General features: G+C 33.2%; 2 protein-coding genes across 2 annotated transcripts in view; one reads left to right on the plus strand and one right to left on the minus strand.

Annotated features, from left to right (window-relative positions):
* The window catches only part of LOC130448592 (V-type proton ATPase subunit E), a 23,553-nt gene continuing 7,113 nt past the window's right edge, over nucleotides 1–16,440 (plus strand). The window contains exons 1-3 of the mRNA XM_056786014.1: nucleotides 1–220; nucleotides 350–525; nucleotides 910–1,078. Of these exons, the coding sequence (XP_056641992.1) occupies nucleotides 188–220; nucleotides 350–525; nucleotides 910–1,078 (378 nt within the window). The 5' untranslated portion in view covers nucleotides 1–187. The remainder of the gene's footprint in view (nucleotides 221–349; nucleotides 526–909; nucleotides 1,079–16,440) is intronic.
* The window catches only part of LOC130448590 (zinc finger protein OZF-like), a 22,344-nt gene continuing 17,545 nt past the window's right edge, over nucleotides 11,642–16,440 (minus strand). The window contains exon 6 of the transcript XR_008910349.1: nucleotides 11,642–11,802. The gene's annotated coding sequence lies outside the window, so the exon portion shown is untranslated. The remainder of the gene's footprint in view (nucleotides 11,803–16,440) is intronic.

Consider the following 16,440-nt stretch of genomic DNA (forward strand, 5'->3'; position numbering starts at 1 on the left):
GTATTTATTTGACAGGTGTCACGTCATAAGGCTACCTTATGACATGTGTAATCTATGTCCATGACAGATCATATGATCCGTTTGGTGCACCCATTATAATTTAGCAGGTTGATCAGAAAACTTGAGGGGCGTAGTCGTTTAACTAGTGTGTATATTATTTTAAAATTACTAAAAAAACACCATCAAAATGGCTCTAAGCGATGCAGACGTTCAAAAGCAGGTAGGTATGAGTTTTTTTATCTACGCAAAATTCTTGTACATATCTTTGGATTCTATCAATGTCTTCTGAATTTTCATTGATCACAATAATGGCAATGAGATACAAATTATTTATTTTATTTTCACACAGATTAAGCATATGATGGCTTTCATTGAACAAGAGGCAAATGAAAAAGCTGAAGAAATTGATGCCAAGGCTGAAGAAGAGTTCAACATTGAAAAAGGCCGTTTAGTTCAGCAACAAAGACTCAAGATTATGGAGTACTACGAAAAAAAGGAAAAACAAGTTGAACTACAAAAGAAAATGTGAGTTTTTCTTATACAAAATTACATTTCGAACTATAATCATGTCATGTGATTTATAAATTACTCAATGGGTACAATTTATGAATTTAATGATTGACAATTTTCTTTTAATATTATGTCATGTGTCTTCTTATTTGAAATTACCTAAGAATTTTATTAAATATATTGTAATTCTTTTACTCCATTCCATTAAATTTTTTCGACATTAATAAGGATGTTTAATAAATTTATGTTTGTTTAATGCAATATTTCTTAATATTAGACATTTTTCAATTAATTGCTATGAAAAATGTTTAATTTTTGTGTAAATTATCTAGTCTTTTAAAGTACACATGAACCAATTTTAATTTTTCAATCCCAACAATGGCAGTATTTATATTTCAGTCAATCTTCAAACATGTTGAACCAGGCTAGATTGAAGGTATTAAAAGTGAGAGAAGATCATGTCCGTAGTGTTTTGGAAGAGGCTCGTAAACGTCTGGGTGAAGTTACAAGGGATCAAGCAAAATATGCAGAAATCTTGGAAAGTCTTATCTTGCAGGGATTATATCAGGTTAGAACCGTATTTGTCTGTTGTCAATTTTTGTGTTTAATCAGTAATTTGCTTAATTTCATTTATATTGTATGATTTTTATTATTAACTCATTTGTCGTATAAGTATTGGTAGAATAGTGGAGATTGATCAGTAGAAAAAATATACTATATAATATATATATTTTCAACTTATATAATATTGGTATTAGTCTAACTTGAAGGAAAGATTTTATTATGTTTAAATTTGAAAGAGGCTACTGTTTGTAACATGTTATTCAAACTGTTACATGTTTATTCAAATATTTCTAATATTGTTTTGTTCATTTATTATGCCTCAGTAGTCACTTCTTATATTTATTTTCATGTTCGTTTTTTTAGGAAATTAATTATATTTTATTAATTTTAAAATATCCTCTATCTACATTCCAAAATGCTTACTTAATATTAAAATCAAAGTCAATTTTATTCAATTTGTGGTGATACTGTTTTTTGCTTTTTATATATCGTCACCTTTGAGTGTAAACTTAAGATGTTTTTACAGGAAAGGGAAAAAAATTCATAAATTTTTTAATTGTTACTTAGGGCAGAAAACAAAAAAGTAGTTGGTTGGTTTGTCAAAATTTCAAATAAAAACCTACAAATTAAGGAAGAAAATTGTTTTTAAGCCATATTGTAACTTAGCAGGTTTTTTTGACTATGGACTTAGTAGGAGTTTTGGTAAATAAAAGGCAAGTAATTTATTAAGCAAATAATTCAAATAAACGAACATAAAAGAAAACAATCATCAAATCTCTTACAAAAACAAAACATAGACTTTTCTGCTTCTTTTATTTAAAATCAACTAAGATAGCAAAGTAGAAAGCCAATGTAGTTTGTGGTTTTCTTTTGCATTCTGTTAGAAGTTGTTGATAAGTGGATAAAGCATATGTAACACTTCATTTTGCTTTTGAACTCCTGTCAAAATTTTCAACAAATTTATTCATAATTTCAGTTATGATTGCATACAAATTGACCTTCTTTTTGTTATGTTCTGTGGCTATAACATTATGACGTCACAACTATGGTGAATAATCATGCCGCGTTTATAGTCACTGGATTTTCATTTCTTACAATGAAATGAAAATTTTTTTTTTTAAGTTTTTTCATTAAATATCAATATTGTTAGTAATAAAGTTTTGAAGTACATAAAAAAATTCGAAAGCCTAATTGACTACTGTGACACAATAAGTGAACGAAGGAATATTCAAGAAAAATAAGTTTGCTAGAGGCGCTGGTATTGAGTGAGGTCTTTATTACTATTCCTTTGGGTACTTCAATCCATTTTTTTACTAAATAAACAATTACTGTGGTGTAAATATTTATATAATTGCATATTTTCAGTAGTCTCGGCATTGCTGTCTATTTTTACTAACACCTGAATGATTTGGAGGGGTATAATTGCTTGAAGGGTCGGTATTACAAAAGTTTTGTTCGACCGGACGTTATTCAACCGCAGGTCGAAACTCCATCGATGGTTAACATCATGTCAGTATTATAACGCATTTGCAAGCATCCGTTGGCAAATTGAAGATTTGTGCTGAAAAATTTGCGTTGACTGCACTGAGAGTTCATAACCAATCAAATCCGAGTGAAGTGACATTTGCCGGGGAGAGTGTGTCAGTCAAAGGTCGAAGTATAGTTTTGTTTGAAGTTTAATCATCATTAGTACTAACTTTCCAATGTAGCCTGTTTAGTAAAATTTCGGGAGACGACGATGACTACATCTTTCAAATGGTTCAATTAATTTAAAATAATATATAAGTTGAATATATAAATTGAGGTTAGGAAATACCTTTAAATCTCGGTTGACACTTTAAACGTTGCGGTTGAACCAACCAACAGTCAACAATCCATTCAACCCCTGGCTAACGTTTACATAAATTCGGCTTTAACCAGCGGTCAATAATCCATTCAACCCCAGGCTAACGTTTACATAATTTGGCTTTAACCAACGGTTGAATCTCACCCTTTGGTTGAATCTCAACCTTCGGTCAACCAGACTTTATAATACCGACCCTAAGAGTTTTGTTTTTTAAGAACTTATGCATTTTTTTTTTAATAGAACAGAACTGCACAATATTGAAAGAAACTCTGTTTACTTAAGCATATAATCCAGTAAATTGAGCTATTTTTTCAAATGAAACCTCAATAAAGTACCTTAATTAGGGGAAAATGTTCATTTTCGTCAAAAAAACGCAAATTAACGGGGAAATCGATAATGAACTCCGAAACTGTGCCACCAAGTGGCGTCCAAGTAATTTTCATTGTTTCAGCCCACATAAGATTTTGATTTTTTCATCATTTTTATCGACAATAATATATGGTTTATCCTCTTCTCGTGATTGAATATCTATTCAATCTTTTTAGAAATAATGAAAGGTTCAAATCTTTAAAAAATTTTTACGCACAAATCAAGAACGTCTACCGCCTTTCACCGCATAGGGGACGGGTATGCTGCCAGCAAAACAAACAACTGATCCTCTTAGGGTTGTCATATGTAAATAAAATTTTAGAGGGATGTTAACAATAGAATGAATTTACACGGGGCAACTCTTTACCCGAAAATATTGAAAATTATAGTTGCCAGATCCTTTTTCTTTCAAAAAGTCTTTTTTTGTAAGTTAATATTTTCAACGGCCAAAGAAAAGGTTGATAAAATTATTTTTAAATTTCTCGCGATTTGTATAGGTTCTGCAAAGACCATGGATCACGGAAATTTTTTTTGTGTAACATACTGATTTGGCATTTAGTGATTTGAAATCTCACTTTGCAAGCTTGAAAGGCGAAAGGAAATTTCAATCACAAATAACTTTCGTTGTGTAAGCTAAATTATGTTATTATTTGGAGAGATGGTAAAGAACATGTCAATAATTAATATAATCAAGGGAAAACGATGAAATTTGAAATTTTTTTTCGCTATGGCCGATTTTAATTTTTTCTATGCCTATAATTTTGCTCGAAACAAAAAAATTTAAATTTTTGCATTTTCTTACAAGCTCAACAATTGATGCTTAAATACATCCTCTCGAACAGGTATTTTTGGTTTTTCATTATCTTTTTTCCGCGAGTTTTAGTTAAATAGTGAATTAATAATTTTAGCTCAATCGATTTGGTAAAGTTCAACTTTTGAATGACATAAGCAAAAATATAAAATAATTTTGTCATTAGATAAAATTTAATTTTATTGTTAAATTACGATAAAATTTCTGATATGGACAAAAAAACAAAATTTCGAAGCACATAGCTCAGAATCGAATTCCTCATCTAAAAATACATAATTGGATAATTCTCATAAAATCTCGAAATTATCTATCAATAAATTAATGAAAAATATTTAAATTAATTTATCTTAGTTTGCTCTGAAATTTGTACTATTTATTTTACTAGAAGTGAAAAATATGGTAGACCTCAGAATATGTGAGGTTTGACGATTTAAATATGAGGGAATGATGAGTAAGGTGAGGAAATGATGGGTTAGGTTAGGATAGATTTTTTGAATAAATATATAAAATTCGACTAGTTTATATTAACTTACAAATTATGAAATTAAACAAAATGGTAATTAAAAAGTTTCTCTAAAAAATGTACGAAAACCGAGTTGATCTAGTCTTACCTCATAATCCCCTCACTTTTATCCAAAATGAGGAGAAGGTGAGGTCACGACAAAACAAATCATAACCTAAAAAAATCTCGCAACATAATCTTTCGCTACCAGTTAGCTTTTCGCTACGTTTTCTACCTCTAAAAACATACTTAACTACGCCATCAAAATTTAAATATTATAATTTCCTTTTTTACTATTCACTGTGATGGAATGATTGAATAAAAGGTAATGTTTAAAAAATTACAATGAAATCTTCTTCCAACAATTACTCTACCAAACTCGAAGTCAATTCGCCATTGTGATCAGGCAACTGTACTACTAACTGTCCAAAACTAATGCGAGTATTTCATCAGAACAGAAGTTTTGAACTCATTATAATATAAAGAACGTCTTTTGCAGTCAAGACATTTTTCATTGTATTGATCGCAACATAAAAATTAAACAGTGTCTGATAGCTTGGAATACCCACGATTTTTGCTTGTTTGAGGGAAGCCAAGTGTATTATAGTTATTATTAACACGTTCACATTAACATTTATTTGTAAGAAAATTTTTACATAGCTTTAACAACAGAACTTATTATATTATCTCATTTCTTCCATTCACTCAGTAGTCGGTTGGTCGGACAGCGTTGCCAGTTTTCATGAGTTTTGAATTAATTCTGGCGTGAACATACTCCCCGCGTTGAAAGCATAAGGATGGCTTTCAAAGGTCAACTGGAAGGGGGCAGATTTTTTGAAAGCTTCTTTTGATGATTTCTCCAGAGGGAGTTCTTATAGAAGCGACCCTAGCGATACCGTCAGGGCCTCTATGGAGCTTGCTGATTCTACCTAATAACCACTGAGTGGGCATAGTGTTCTCGCCTTTCACTAAAACGAGAGAATCTTCTACTAGATGGCCTTGGTTGGACTTCCATTTGGTGCGTCTTTGGAGCTCCGCAATGTACTCAGATTTCCATCTGTTCCAGAAGTGCTGTGCTAATTGTTGTACGAGCTGAAATCTGGAAAGTCGATTCATTTTTATGTCGGTGACATCTTGATCAGGTGCTGCAATTATTGGTCTTCCAATCAAGAAGTGAGCTGGGGTAAGAGGTCCAAAATCGTTGGGATCAGAGCTCAGTGGGCATAAAGGACGCGAATTCAAAATCGCCTCGATTTGTGCGAGAACTGTGGCAAATTCTTCAAATGATAAATGAACTTGGGTCAAAACGCGCCTTAAATGATGCTTTACGCTTTTGACAGCTGCTTCCCACAAACCTCCGAAATGAGGAGAGTAGGGTGGTATAAAACTCCACTCTATATTCTGAGAGCTACATTTCTCGATTATAGTGTTGCTGCCATGTTTTAGAAAATCCTTTAGCTCTCGCTGTGCCCCGACGAAGCTTGTTCCATTGTCGGACAATATTTTTGATGGTTTGCCTCGTCTAGAGACAAAACGATATAGCGCTTGAATAAATGATTCTGAAGAAAGGCTAGAAATCAATTCCAAATGGACTGCTTTAGTTGATAAACAAATAAATACGCCAATATAACATTTACTTAAACGACAACCTCTACCTTTCTTATCGTTAATCATAAATGGCCCCGCGTAATCAACTCCCACTATTGAAAATGCACTAGAAGGATTAGTTCTATCGCGCGGTAAGTTGGCCATAATTGGCTGTATGGTTTTAGCATTGAATTTGAAGCATTTCACACAATTCTTAACAGTCTTTCGTGCAAGATTTCTACCGGATATAACCCAGTAATTTTCTCTTATAGTGCTTAAGAGCAGCTGAGGGCCGCCATGCAATAGGCGTTCATGTTCTTGTAAAAATAGTAGCTTTGAAAAATGATGCTTTGAATTGATCAAAATTGGATGCCTTTTGTCAAAGGAGTAATTTGAATGTTTTAGTCGCCCTCCTACGCGTAGCAAACCATCGGGTTCTAGAAAGGGACTAAGACTTAATAGATTACTATGGGAGCTCAAAGGCTTGTTATTTTTCAATGTTTCAATTTCGGTAGAATACGATTGAGATTGACAAATTCGAATGAGACATTTTAGAGAATCACTTAACTCCTGTACTGTAAGAGAACCGCCTCTTCTGCGATTTCTCTGAAGACAATTATCCTTAAATCGTAAAATGTATGCCATTGTTCGTTGCATTCTTGAGAAATTTGAAAAACGTTCAAAGGGAAAACTCAGAGTAGGGGGCGCAACATTGGTCAGAAGACTGGATTTAAGTTCAGGTAAATCATGAAGCACCTCCAGCTTGTCATTGGGCCAAAAACTTGGGTCCTTAGCTAGCCAAGTAGGGCCGCGCCACCACAAATCAGAGTTTAAAATTTGACTAGGATATATTCCCCTTGAAGCAATATCTGCTGGATTATCGTGGGTGGGGATGTGCCTCCAATCGGCGTGTTTAGTGAGAGACTGAATTTCTGCCACTCTATGGGCCGTGAATGTTTTTAGCAGATTCGGGCTTGTGCGTACCCAAGCTAGAGTTATAGTTGAGTCCGACCAAAGTGTGAAAGATTTGAATTGAATTTTCAAAGCAGTTTTAGCTTTATCTGTTAGGCGGGCTAGAAGCAATGCTGCGCATAATTCCAACCGCGGGATTGGTATTGTTTTTATAGGTGCCACCTTTGCTTTGGCGCATAACAGGGATACATGAACCTTTTGATCGGAATCAATACTTCTCAAATAAACACAGGCTCCGTAAGCCTTTTCCGAAGCGTCAGCGAAACCATGCAGTTGTAATTCAACAGCATTCTTGCAAATAGCTTGTCTGTTTAACTCAAGATCGTTCAAAATAAGAAGCTCCTTCTCCAACCTTACCCAATTTTCAGATATAGCTTTTGGAATAGCGTCATCCCAAGCTAATTTATTTTCCCATAATTTTTGCATTATCATTTTTGCGATAATAGTACATGGGCTTAGTAAACCAAGGATGTCGAATATTTTTGATATAGTAGATAAAATTGTGCGTTTTGTGACCTTTGTACCTATAGGATTGGTATGAATTTTATATTGAAGCTTATCGTTATTGCAAACCCATATCAAGCCTAATGTTTTTGTTTTGCCATCATGCGCAAATTCTAGTATATCGGATTTTAAATCATTTGAACTTATATTTTTGAGCGCGTTGGTGTCGTTAGAGCACCATTTTCGGAGTGCGAAACATCCCGATTTAAGAGTGTCACTTATCGCTTTACATATGTATTGCGCATGCTCAAGTGTAGGTGTACCTGTTAACAGGTCATCTACATAAAAGTCGTGCTTAATGATTTCGGCTATTTCCGGGTTCATTTCTTGAATATCCTCAGCGAGTTTAGCTAAACAGCGTATTGCAAGATAACTGGCAGAGGCTTGCCCGTATGTAACGGTATTTAGCTGGTAGACTTCCAGGTTATCACTCGGATTTTCGCGCCATACAATTTTTTGCAAATGCCTTTGCTCGGGCGTTATTGAAATTTGCCGGTACATTTTAACTATGTCTGCCGAAACTACATAGTTATATTTCCTAAACCTTAAGACTATTGATAGTAAATCGTCTTGTAAAACGGGTCCAATGACTTGAATATTGTTGAAGGATAGACCGTTGCTAGAGGGCGCTGATGCATCGAAAACTACCCGTAGTTTTGTGGTCAAACTCTCTTCTCTCAAAACTCCGTGATGCGGCATGAAATATTCGAAGCTTGAATCATTGCCGTTACAAATTGTCATATGGCCTAGCTCTTTATACTCGTTCATAAATTGTATATATCTGCTGTGCAGCATTGGATCTCTCCTGAATTTTCGTTCTAATGCATAGAAACGTTTTTCGGCTTGAGCTTTCGACTCACCTAAACTAGAAGGTTGTTGCTTCAAAGGTATAGTGACTGTAAAACGTCCGTTCGCGTCTCTGGTAGTAGTTTTGATGAAATTGTCCTCGCAAAATTGTTCATCTGGAGAAAGTTGTCGCGTGCTAGATATTTCCTCGATTTCCCAAAATTTGGCTATTGAATTTAATAATTCCTGGTTTATACTTAAATTACAAGAAGCCTTTTCAACGTTGTTAGTACTTATTTGCCCAGATACAACCCAACCTAGCACTGTATCAATTAATAGCGGCATATTTTTTCCTAACGAAATTTTGTTATTGCTTAAAATTGTCCAAAATAGGTCCGCGCCAATGAGCATGTCTACTGGTCCGGGAATATTGAATTGTGGATCAGCTAGCTTTAGATCACCTGGAATCGCCCAAGATTGCGTGTTGATTCGACAACACGGCATCACACTTGTAATCTCTTTTAGAATATAACAATTGCCATGCGCTTTAAAATTGGTATGTATAGATTTAAATGAAACCTTACACCTTTTACTGACCTTTGAAATATTGTTTGAAATTCCGAAAATTGAAAGATCTGTTTTATGTGTCGCAATATTCAAACGCTTTTGCAAATCCTCCGTTATAAAGGAAGTTTGAGAACCACAATCTAATAACGCTCTTGCTTTGTGAAAATTATTGAAATTGTCTGAAATGAGTAAACAGGCGGTAGATAATAGCACCTGCCCCGCCGCTGGTACCACTACGCCACTGCTTAGTGCTGCGGAACTTGAGCTCGCGTTGTCCGCTATCTCGAGTTTTTCATGCAAAATTGTATTGTGCCAAGCTTTACACACTTTGCAAGGCCCTAATTTACACTGTTTGACAGAGTGACCCGAACGCAAACAGTTATGGCAAAGATTTGATTTTTTGACAAAATCTTTTTTTTGTGTTATTGTTAATCCGAGAAACTCTGCACAACGATATATTGAATGCTCTTTCTTGCAATAGGAGCATGTATATGTACTTGAGGTCAATGACCTTACTCTACTTTGTTTATTGAATTTATTTTCCTCATTATTAAATTTTGAATCTGATTTATTTAAACTGAGACTGTTCTTTGATTCTAACATATTAAGAAAATTGGAACGTTTTTGTAAAAATTGTAGGAATTTATCTAACTTTGGCAATTCTTCCTGATCTCTATTTTCCCTTTCCCATTCAAGGTTTGAGCTAGTATCTAATTTATTAGTAATCCAAAAAATTAGTAGAGGATCCCAATTAGTTATATTTTGCCCCAATTGTTCAATAGATCCCAAATGTTTGTGAATATCGTCAGCTAAATTTTGTAGTTTTTCAGCTGTCGGTTTTTGTATATTTTCTAATGAAAAAATAGCTCTAATATGTTCATATATTAATTTTTTAGTATTGTCAAATCTTTTTGAAATTGTGGCCCATGCCACTTCATAATTGTCGGCCGTATATTTGATTTTGGAAATGGACGCCGCTGCTGTTCCTCCTAGTGCACTTCGCAAGTAATAAAATTTTTGAATATTATCTAATTTTTTACTATCATGAATAAGGCTTTTATATGTGTCCCTGAATTCTAACCAATCTTCAAAGTTTCCACTGAATTTAGGAAGTGATATATCCGGAAGCTTTATACCCTCGTTTTTACAACAAGCTTTGTCTGAAATCACGCTAAGATTTGTATCATTATCGTGATTATTGTAGCTTTGTAAAATGTTTTTAGCAACAGCGATTGCATCATAATATGAATTTTCAAATCTCTCTCGTTCGATTAATTGCTCATCTAAATTTATATCATCCTGTAACTCTATTTCTAATTGATATGATTTGAATTCGTCAAGATAATTTTCGGCATCACGTAACCTATCTTTTAATTTTGTAACTTCTGTTTGGCTTAAATTAGATATAGTTGCAAATTCATTTACCGCTTTTGTGAAAATAGTTAACTGAGCTTTAATTACACCTCTTTTCTTTATTAGTTTGCCAAGTTCTGCCATTTTATATTGTCAAATTGTTCAAGCACAAACAGAGAAGCTTTGAAATCGCAAATGGAAAGAAAAATTCGGAAATAAATAATTTGGAACAAACTCACTCTGATTTCGGTCGAACTGCCTGATTCTTGCAATTGAACTAGTCGGCCAGTTGAGTTGATGTCTGGTCGCCGTGATATTGTATCGACTACTTGTTTGGTCGATCACTTTGCACTCGTTGATAGTTGCTTGCAGCACGTGGTAAATTGTTTTTGGGTTATAGTTGTTAATAATATATTGTTTATTGCGAATTTTCACTGGTTTTGTTTATAATCCGCTCGTAAGGACCATTTTTTGTATTATAGTTATTATTAACACGTTCACATTAACATTTATTTGTAAGAAAATTTTTACATAGCTTTAACAACAGAACTTATTATATTATCTCATTTCTTCCATTCACTCAGTAGTCGGTTGGTCGGACAGCGTTGCCAGTTTTCATGAGTTTTGAATTAATTCTGGCGTGAACACCAAGATTAGCTAGCTCCCTGGTTGCATAAGTTATACAAGTGTCTCTTTGGAGGATGTTTGGAATTACAATCCAAAATGGTCGTAAGAGGCGAAACAGTGTGTATAATTTAACTATATTTTTTTGTTTTTATAAACTTGCGTGTAGATTTTTCATAGTGTCCTGTCTCTTCTGTTTTTTACTTTACTTTTTGTAATGTTAATTTTTTTCCATGTGCATAATCTGCTATTGCAACCTTCTCCTACAAACTCTGCCACTATTTTCTCTAACTTCGATTTCGTTTTATTGTTTCTTGTGTTTTCTCAATGTTATATTTAACAAACTTTTATTTCTTGTAGATGAAAGTCTTATAGGTTCCATATTCATTTCGTTCAATACTTTATATTTCTTGAATATTTTACCACTTAATACTTTTTTGAATATCTTCCTTTCATTACCAATCGTTGTTAAATTCATATTTTCTTGATTTTGGATCACCCCACCAATTTATTTTGTATTTTCTGCTGAATTTCTTATCGCCTTTTAGCTGCTAGAGCGATATTGTTTTGTGGAAGTAGAGGTTGGTATTCATCATCAGACTCAGGTGGTGTTACCAGATAGTTTCTAGTTGATCGTAACTTTACGCGATTTCTATGGTTTCTAGTCTTCTCTCGCCATATTTTCCTGATTTCTCGTTGTTCCCTTTCAGTCATATCATGTATGCTCTTAATTTGTCCCTTTTCTTTTCTCTTCTTATATTGCTGCCTTTCTTTATATGCCAGAGAAGTGACAAAATCGTACATAACCTACAAAAATACAAAAATTGTACTTAACATGACATTAAAATAAGTTATTTTTTTAATATCAATAAATATTTTTACACTTTTATTTCGATAAAATATGTTTCGATGTCTATAAAAGTGTATGATCATATTAAAAAATTACATAATTGCAAACGTATTTAAAGTATCTGGCATTAAAATCATTATAATTCATAAATTGGGAGGCCGGTGAAGTATACAGTTATAGCTATTTTAAACTATTAATGTCATAAATTGAATAATTATCGCGAATAGACTATGTGGGCCAGGTAAAATGCCATATTTATTATTGTTTGAGCATAGAGAAACTATAATATAATAAGTTTTATATAAAATTCGTCTTTGGACCAATGGAATTCAAATAAAGTATATTCACCCATATATTTTTTATTCCTCACAAATGCCCGTACAATCCCAAAGTTTTCACCAATTTTTAGCCTTGATGATGTTCTTTCGAAAAAAAAAACATCCAAGATTTCATGAGAATTACTCAATTGTGCACATTTTCTGATGCACACGAAAAAAAAAGGTCAAAAGCCTATATTGACTGGACTAATAATAAAACATTTTGCTTCAATTGCTGGTGGCGCTATCTGGTGACCACAAGAACGGTACCCTCAGTATTGGAAACTATAGATATTCAATTACATGTAACCAAATATTTTTTTTTGTTTTTGTTAGTATTTAAGGCTTGCTTTTTGGTGCATATAGAATTAAATTGCATGTTGTACTAATCTTTATAGACCAAATACACTGACATTCTTGAGAATCTCATACTGCAGGGGTTATATCAGGTAAGTAAATTATAGTTTGTGATAATTGTTGAAATGCAGCTTTGTAATTATTCAACTACAATTTCATTGGCTTCAATATAGATATTGAATTCATTTATACTACAAAACTAGAAAAAAACAACTAGAAATACAAATTAAATTTAAAAAATCTGATGTCATTTTAACCCTTTAACTGTGCATTGCTTTTGCGGCTACTCTCGGCTGATGAAAGAAGCATGTCTCGATTATTGCCAACAGACTTCACATCTGGATTATGCCTAGTGGGTGACATATTTACATCGCAGTTATCTTTGCAGAATCGGCCCTCACTCATTTCACTCACCACTTGACAGTTTGGTAGTAATTTTTGGCATTTTTTTAAGAGTCGTTTTAACAGTTCCACAAGCATTGGTTTTCATTTTGTGGGGAGCATTAAATAAGTAGGGAGTTGTATAACAATAGGTTTTGTTGGCTTATATTCAATATACGAGACATATTTTCCCGTTTTGGGATTAAAAAAAGAAGTGCAAAGATATCGCAATAATTTTATTTTTACATAAAAGCCTGTACCTTAATCTACTTTTCTACATAATTTCCGTGAATATTGAGGCACTTGTCATAACGTGACACCAGTTTTTGAATAATTTCCTCATAAAATTCTGCCGCCTGACTTGTTAACCACTGTATCACAACTATTTTGACTTCGTTATCGTTTTGAAGCCGCTGACCGCCCAGGTGTTTCTTCAAGTGCAGGAACAAATGGTAGTCGCTGGGCGCCAGTTCAGGGCTGTAGGGAGGAAGATCTAGAGTTTCCCATTGGAAAGATTTGATGAGATCTTTGGTCCGATTAGCCACATGTGGACGGGCATTGTCATGCAGCAAAACGATACCCTTACTCAACTTGCCACGTCTTTTGTTCTGGATTGCACGACGCAGATTGTTCAATGTCTCACAATAAGACGCTGCATTGATTGTCTCATTACGAGGCCGAAACTCCACTAGCAATACTCATTTTCCAAAAAACTGTGCACATGATATTCCGGGCAGAAATTGTTTGCTTAAACTTCACTTTTTTGGGTGATGATGAATGTCGTCATTCCATGGATTATTGTTTCTTCTTCTTCACAGATCTCTCGGTTTTATGCCTTTAGCGCTAAGAAATCGTATAACAGCCCGTACTTCACAATCGGCGGGACTCACGATTGTCGGAGGCATCTTAAACACTCAGTAAACAATGTACACAATGAAGAGAAGAATCAGACTGTAATGGCGTCAGTGCGTAGACAAGAGATGTAGGTAACTAGCGCGCATGTGCGGAACGCCGACCTTGGGGTTGCGGCGGCGGAATCGCAATACGGTACTTACTTAAAAAATATGCCTCGTATATACAGTGTTTCATTTAAGTTGAAACCTTATGGAAAACTTTTTTATTAGTGGTTTTATGAAAAAAATTTATTCTTGTTCAAAAGTTCTGTATGGTCCAAATGTTAAAATGCAACCATCAGATATCAATTTTTTAAAGCAATATACGAGGTTTGTCAAAAAATTTGAATTTTGTGCAAGAGAAAAGTATCTTTATTTTTCACAACTCAGAAAAATGTTATAAAGTAAAGTTTTTTTGAACTAAAAGTTATATTCAAATATGCAATTACAGCCATTTAGTATGAAAATTCAGGTTTTGTGATGATTAATTAATCATTCCGTATTAATTATTCGGGCTAGATACAATTTATCTCTCTTACCTGTTAAAAATATGATAACCTTTCTATTTATTACTGTTTTTGAACAACCTTGCAATTTACATACGTAATGAATGCATAATAATTATTTATTGAAGAATTTGATTAATCCATACAAAGAATATTTATTAAACAGAAACATAATTAAATTTTAATGTAAAGTTTTACAGCTTCGACATATCCACCTTGTAAACATTTAATTGTTCTTTTGTCAAACTCTTGTTTTACTTTCTGTATCATATTTGGAGTAATTTTTTGGCATCCTTCAGAAATAATCCTCTCCAAATGGTCTACATCATTAAATGGTCCTGGCTAATAAACCTGCTGTTTTAAATAACCCCATAAAAAAGTCAAGGGAGTCAAATCAGCAGACCTAGGAGGCCAAAACATATCTGAATACCTGTGAATCACCTTCCCATTAAAAATATTTTCAAAGAGTACAAACGTTTAATGTACTATGGATGGAAACACCGCCGTGTTGGAAATAACTTACTTGATTTTCTAATAATTGAAGGTATTGTGCGGCATTTAAGGAATATCGAAAAAAAAAGGTTCAATTACTTTATTTTTGTACCGGGTGTCCCAATAAGAATGGCTCTCGGCCATATCTCGGGAACCGTTTATAGTACAGCTTCGGAAAAAAAATTTATAACAAAAGTGACCTCGAGAAAAACCTGGAAATTATTTACAGAGTTGTAGGTCCACCGTTAGAGGGCGTAATTAAATACCAAAAATTATAAAATGAATAATTTACAAATTTTGCCTAAATAAGATGCATTTAAACTATGATTATCGTATTCTTCAAGAAATTCAGCGTATATTTGATTTTACAAGTTTTAGTCCATCTCTTCAAATAAGAGGTAGGGGGAAGCGGAAACTTTATTATGAAAAAACGCCTGTGAATCCAGTTCTACTTAACCTATCTATGCAAACTTAGTCTTTTTGAAGATAGCTCCTTTCTATCAATGTAAGAGTTATAATTTCGAAACAACCTAATGGGTAACGTATACGCTAGAGGGCGCTATTTAAGGAATATAGGAAAGTAGACCAAATTAGCAACAGAGTAGCAAAAACCGCATGTCGATATCTTTTTTGTATTATGAGATACCTTAAGAAATGTGTAAATTTTAAGCATTTTTCTTTAAACATAAATTACTCCGGGTTGATTGAACGGATTTGAATATAACTTTTAATTCAAAACAACTTTACTTTATAACGTTTTTTTGATTTGTGAAAAATAAAGATACTTTACTCTTGCACAAAATTCAAATTTTTTGACAAACCTCGTATACTGCTTTAAAAAGTTGATATCTGATGGTTGCATTTCAACTTTCATATCAACAATAATTTTTTTTCATAAAACCACTAATAAAAAAGTTTTCCATACGGTTCCAACTTAAGTAGACTGTATATCCAAAGTATACAGTGCTTTTCAGATAAAAGTATCCACCTTTAATAACTTTTGTAATACTGGTATTTAGAAAAAATCCAAAAACACGTCAATTTATGTTGGAAGGGGCAAGCATTATGGCTTATTTAAACTTACTGGAAAAGCCACCCCCTCACCCCTAGCAGCATCCCCTTTATTTTTTTAAATTACTTTTCATATTTTTTATGTAAAATTTGGATACTCCTCTTTGAGCTAATTTCAAAAATGTATAATACTTGTAGGTTAAAGTGGTTAGTTTATGAGATAAACAATTTTTCTTTTAAGAGCACAAATTTTACTTATTATTTACTTTCACCTTATTTGCCTGTACTAAAATGGGTTGTACAACAGTTCAAACTCTTTAATCTATTTAACTGTGCTATTTATTCTACTTAAAAAACAACAAAAAACTCTACTTTTTATTAAAGTTTGACATTGTCAACTAGAATTTGTAGTCACTATTGATAGTGTAATTTGATACATTATTTATTTTGTTTCTCTGAAATGGTTTACTCTTTGCAAGAAAGAATTGAAATTGTAGGTTTATACTACCAAAATAATAATTGTGCAAGAGCTGCTGCTAGAATATTTAACGAATTACATGACGGAAGACATGCAACTCATAAGTATGTAATTCAACTGATGGAGAAATTTACCACAATAGGGTCTGTTTGCAATAAAG

This window comes from Diorhabda sublineata, chromosome 9, assembly GCF_026230105.1.
Source record: "Diorhabda sublineata isolate icDioSubl1.1 chromosome 9, icDioSubl1.1, whole genome shotgun sequence".
In the NCBI taxonomy this organism is placed as follows: Eukaryota; Metazoa; Arthropoda; class Insecta; order Coleoptera; family Chrysomelidae; genus Diorhabda; species Diorhabda sublineata.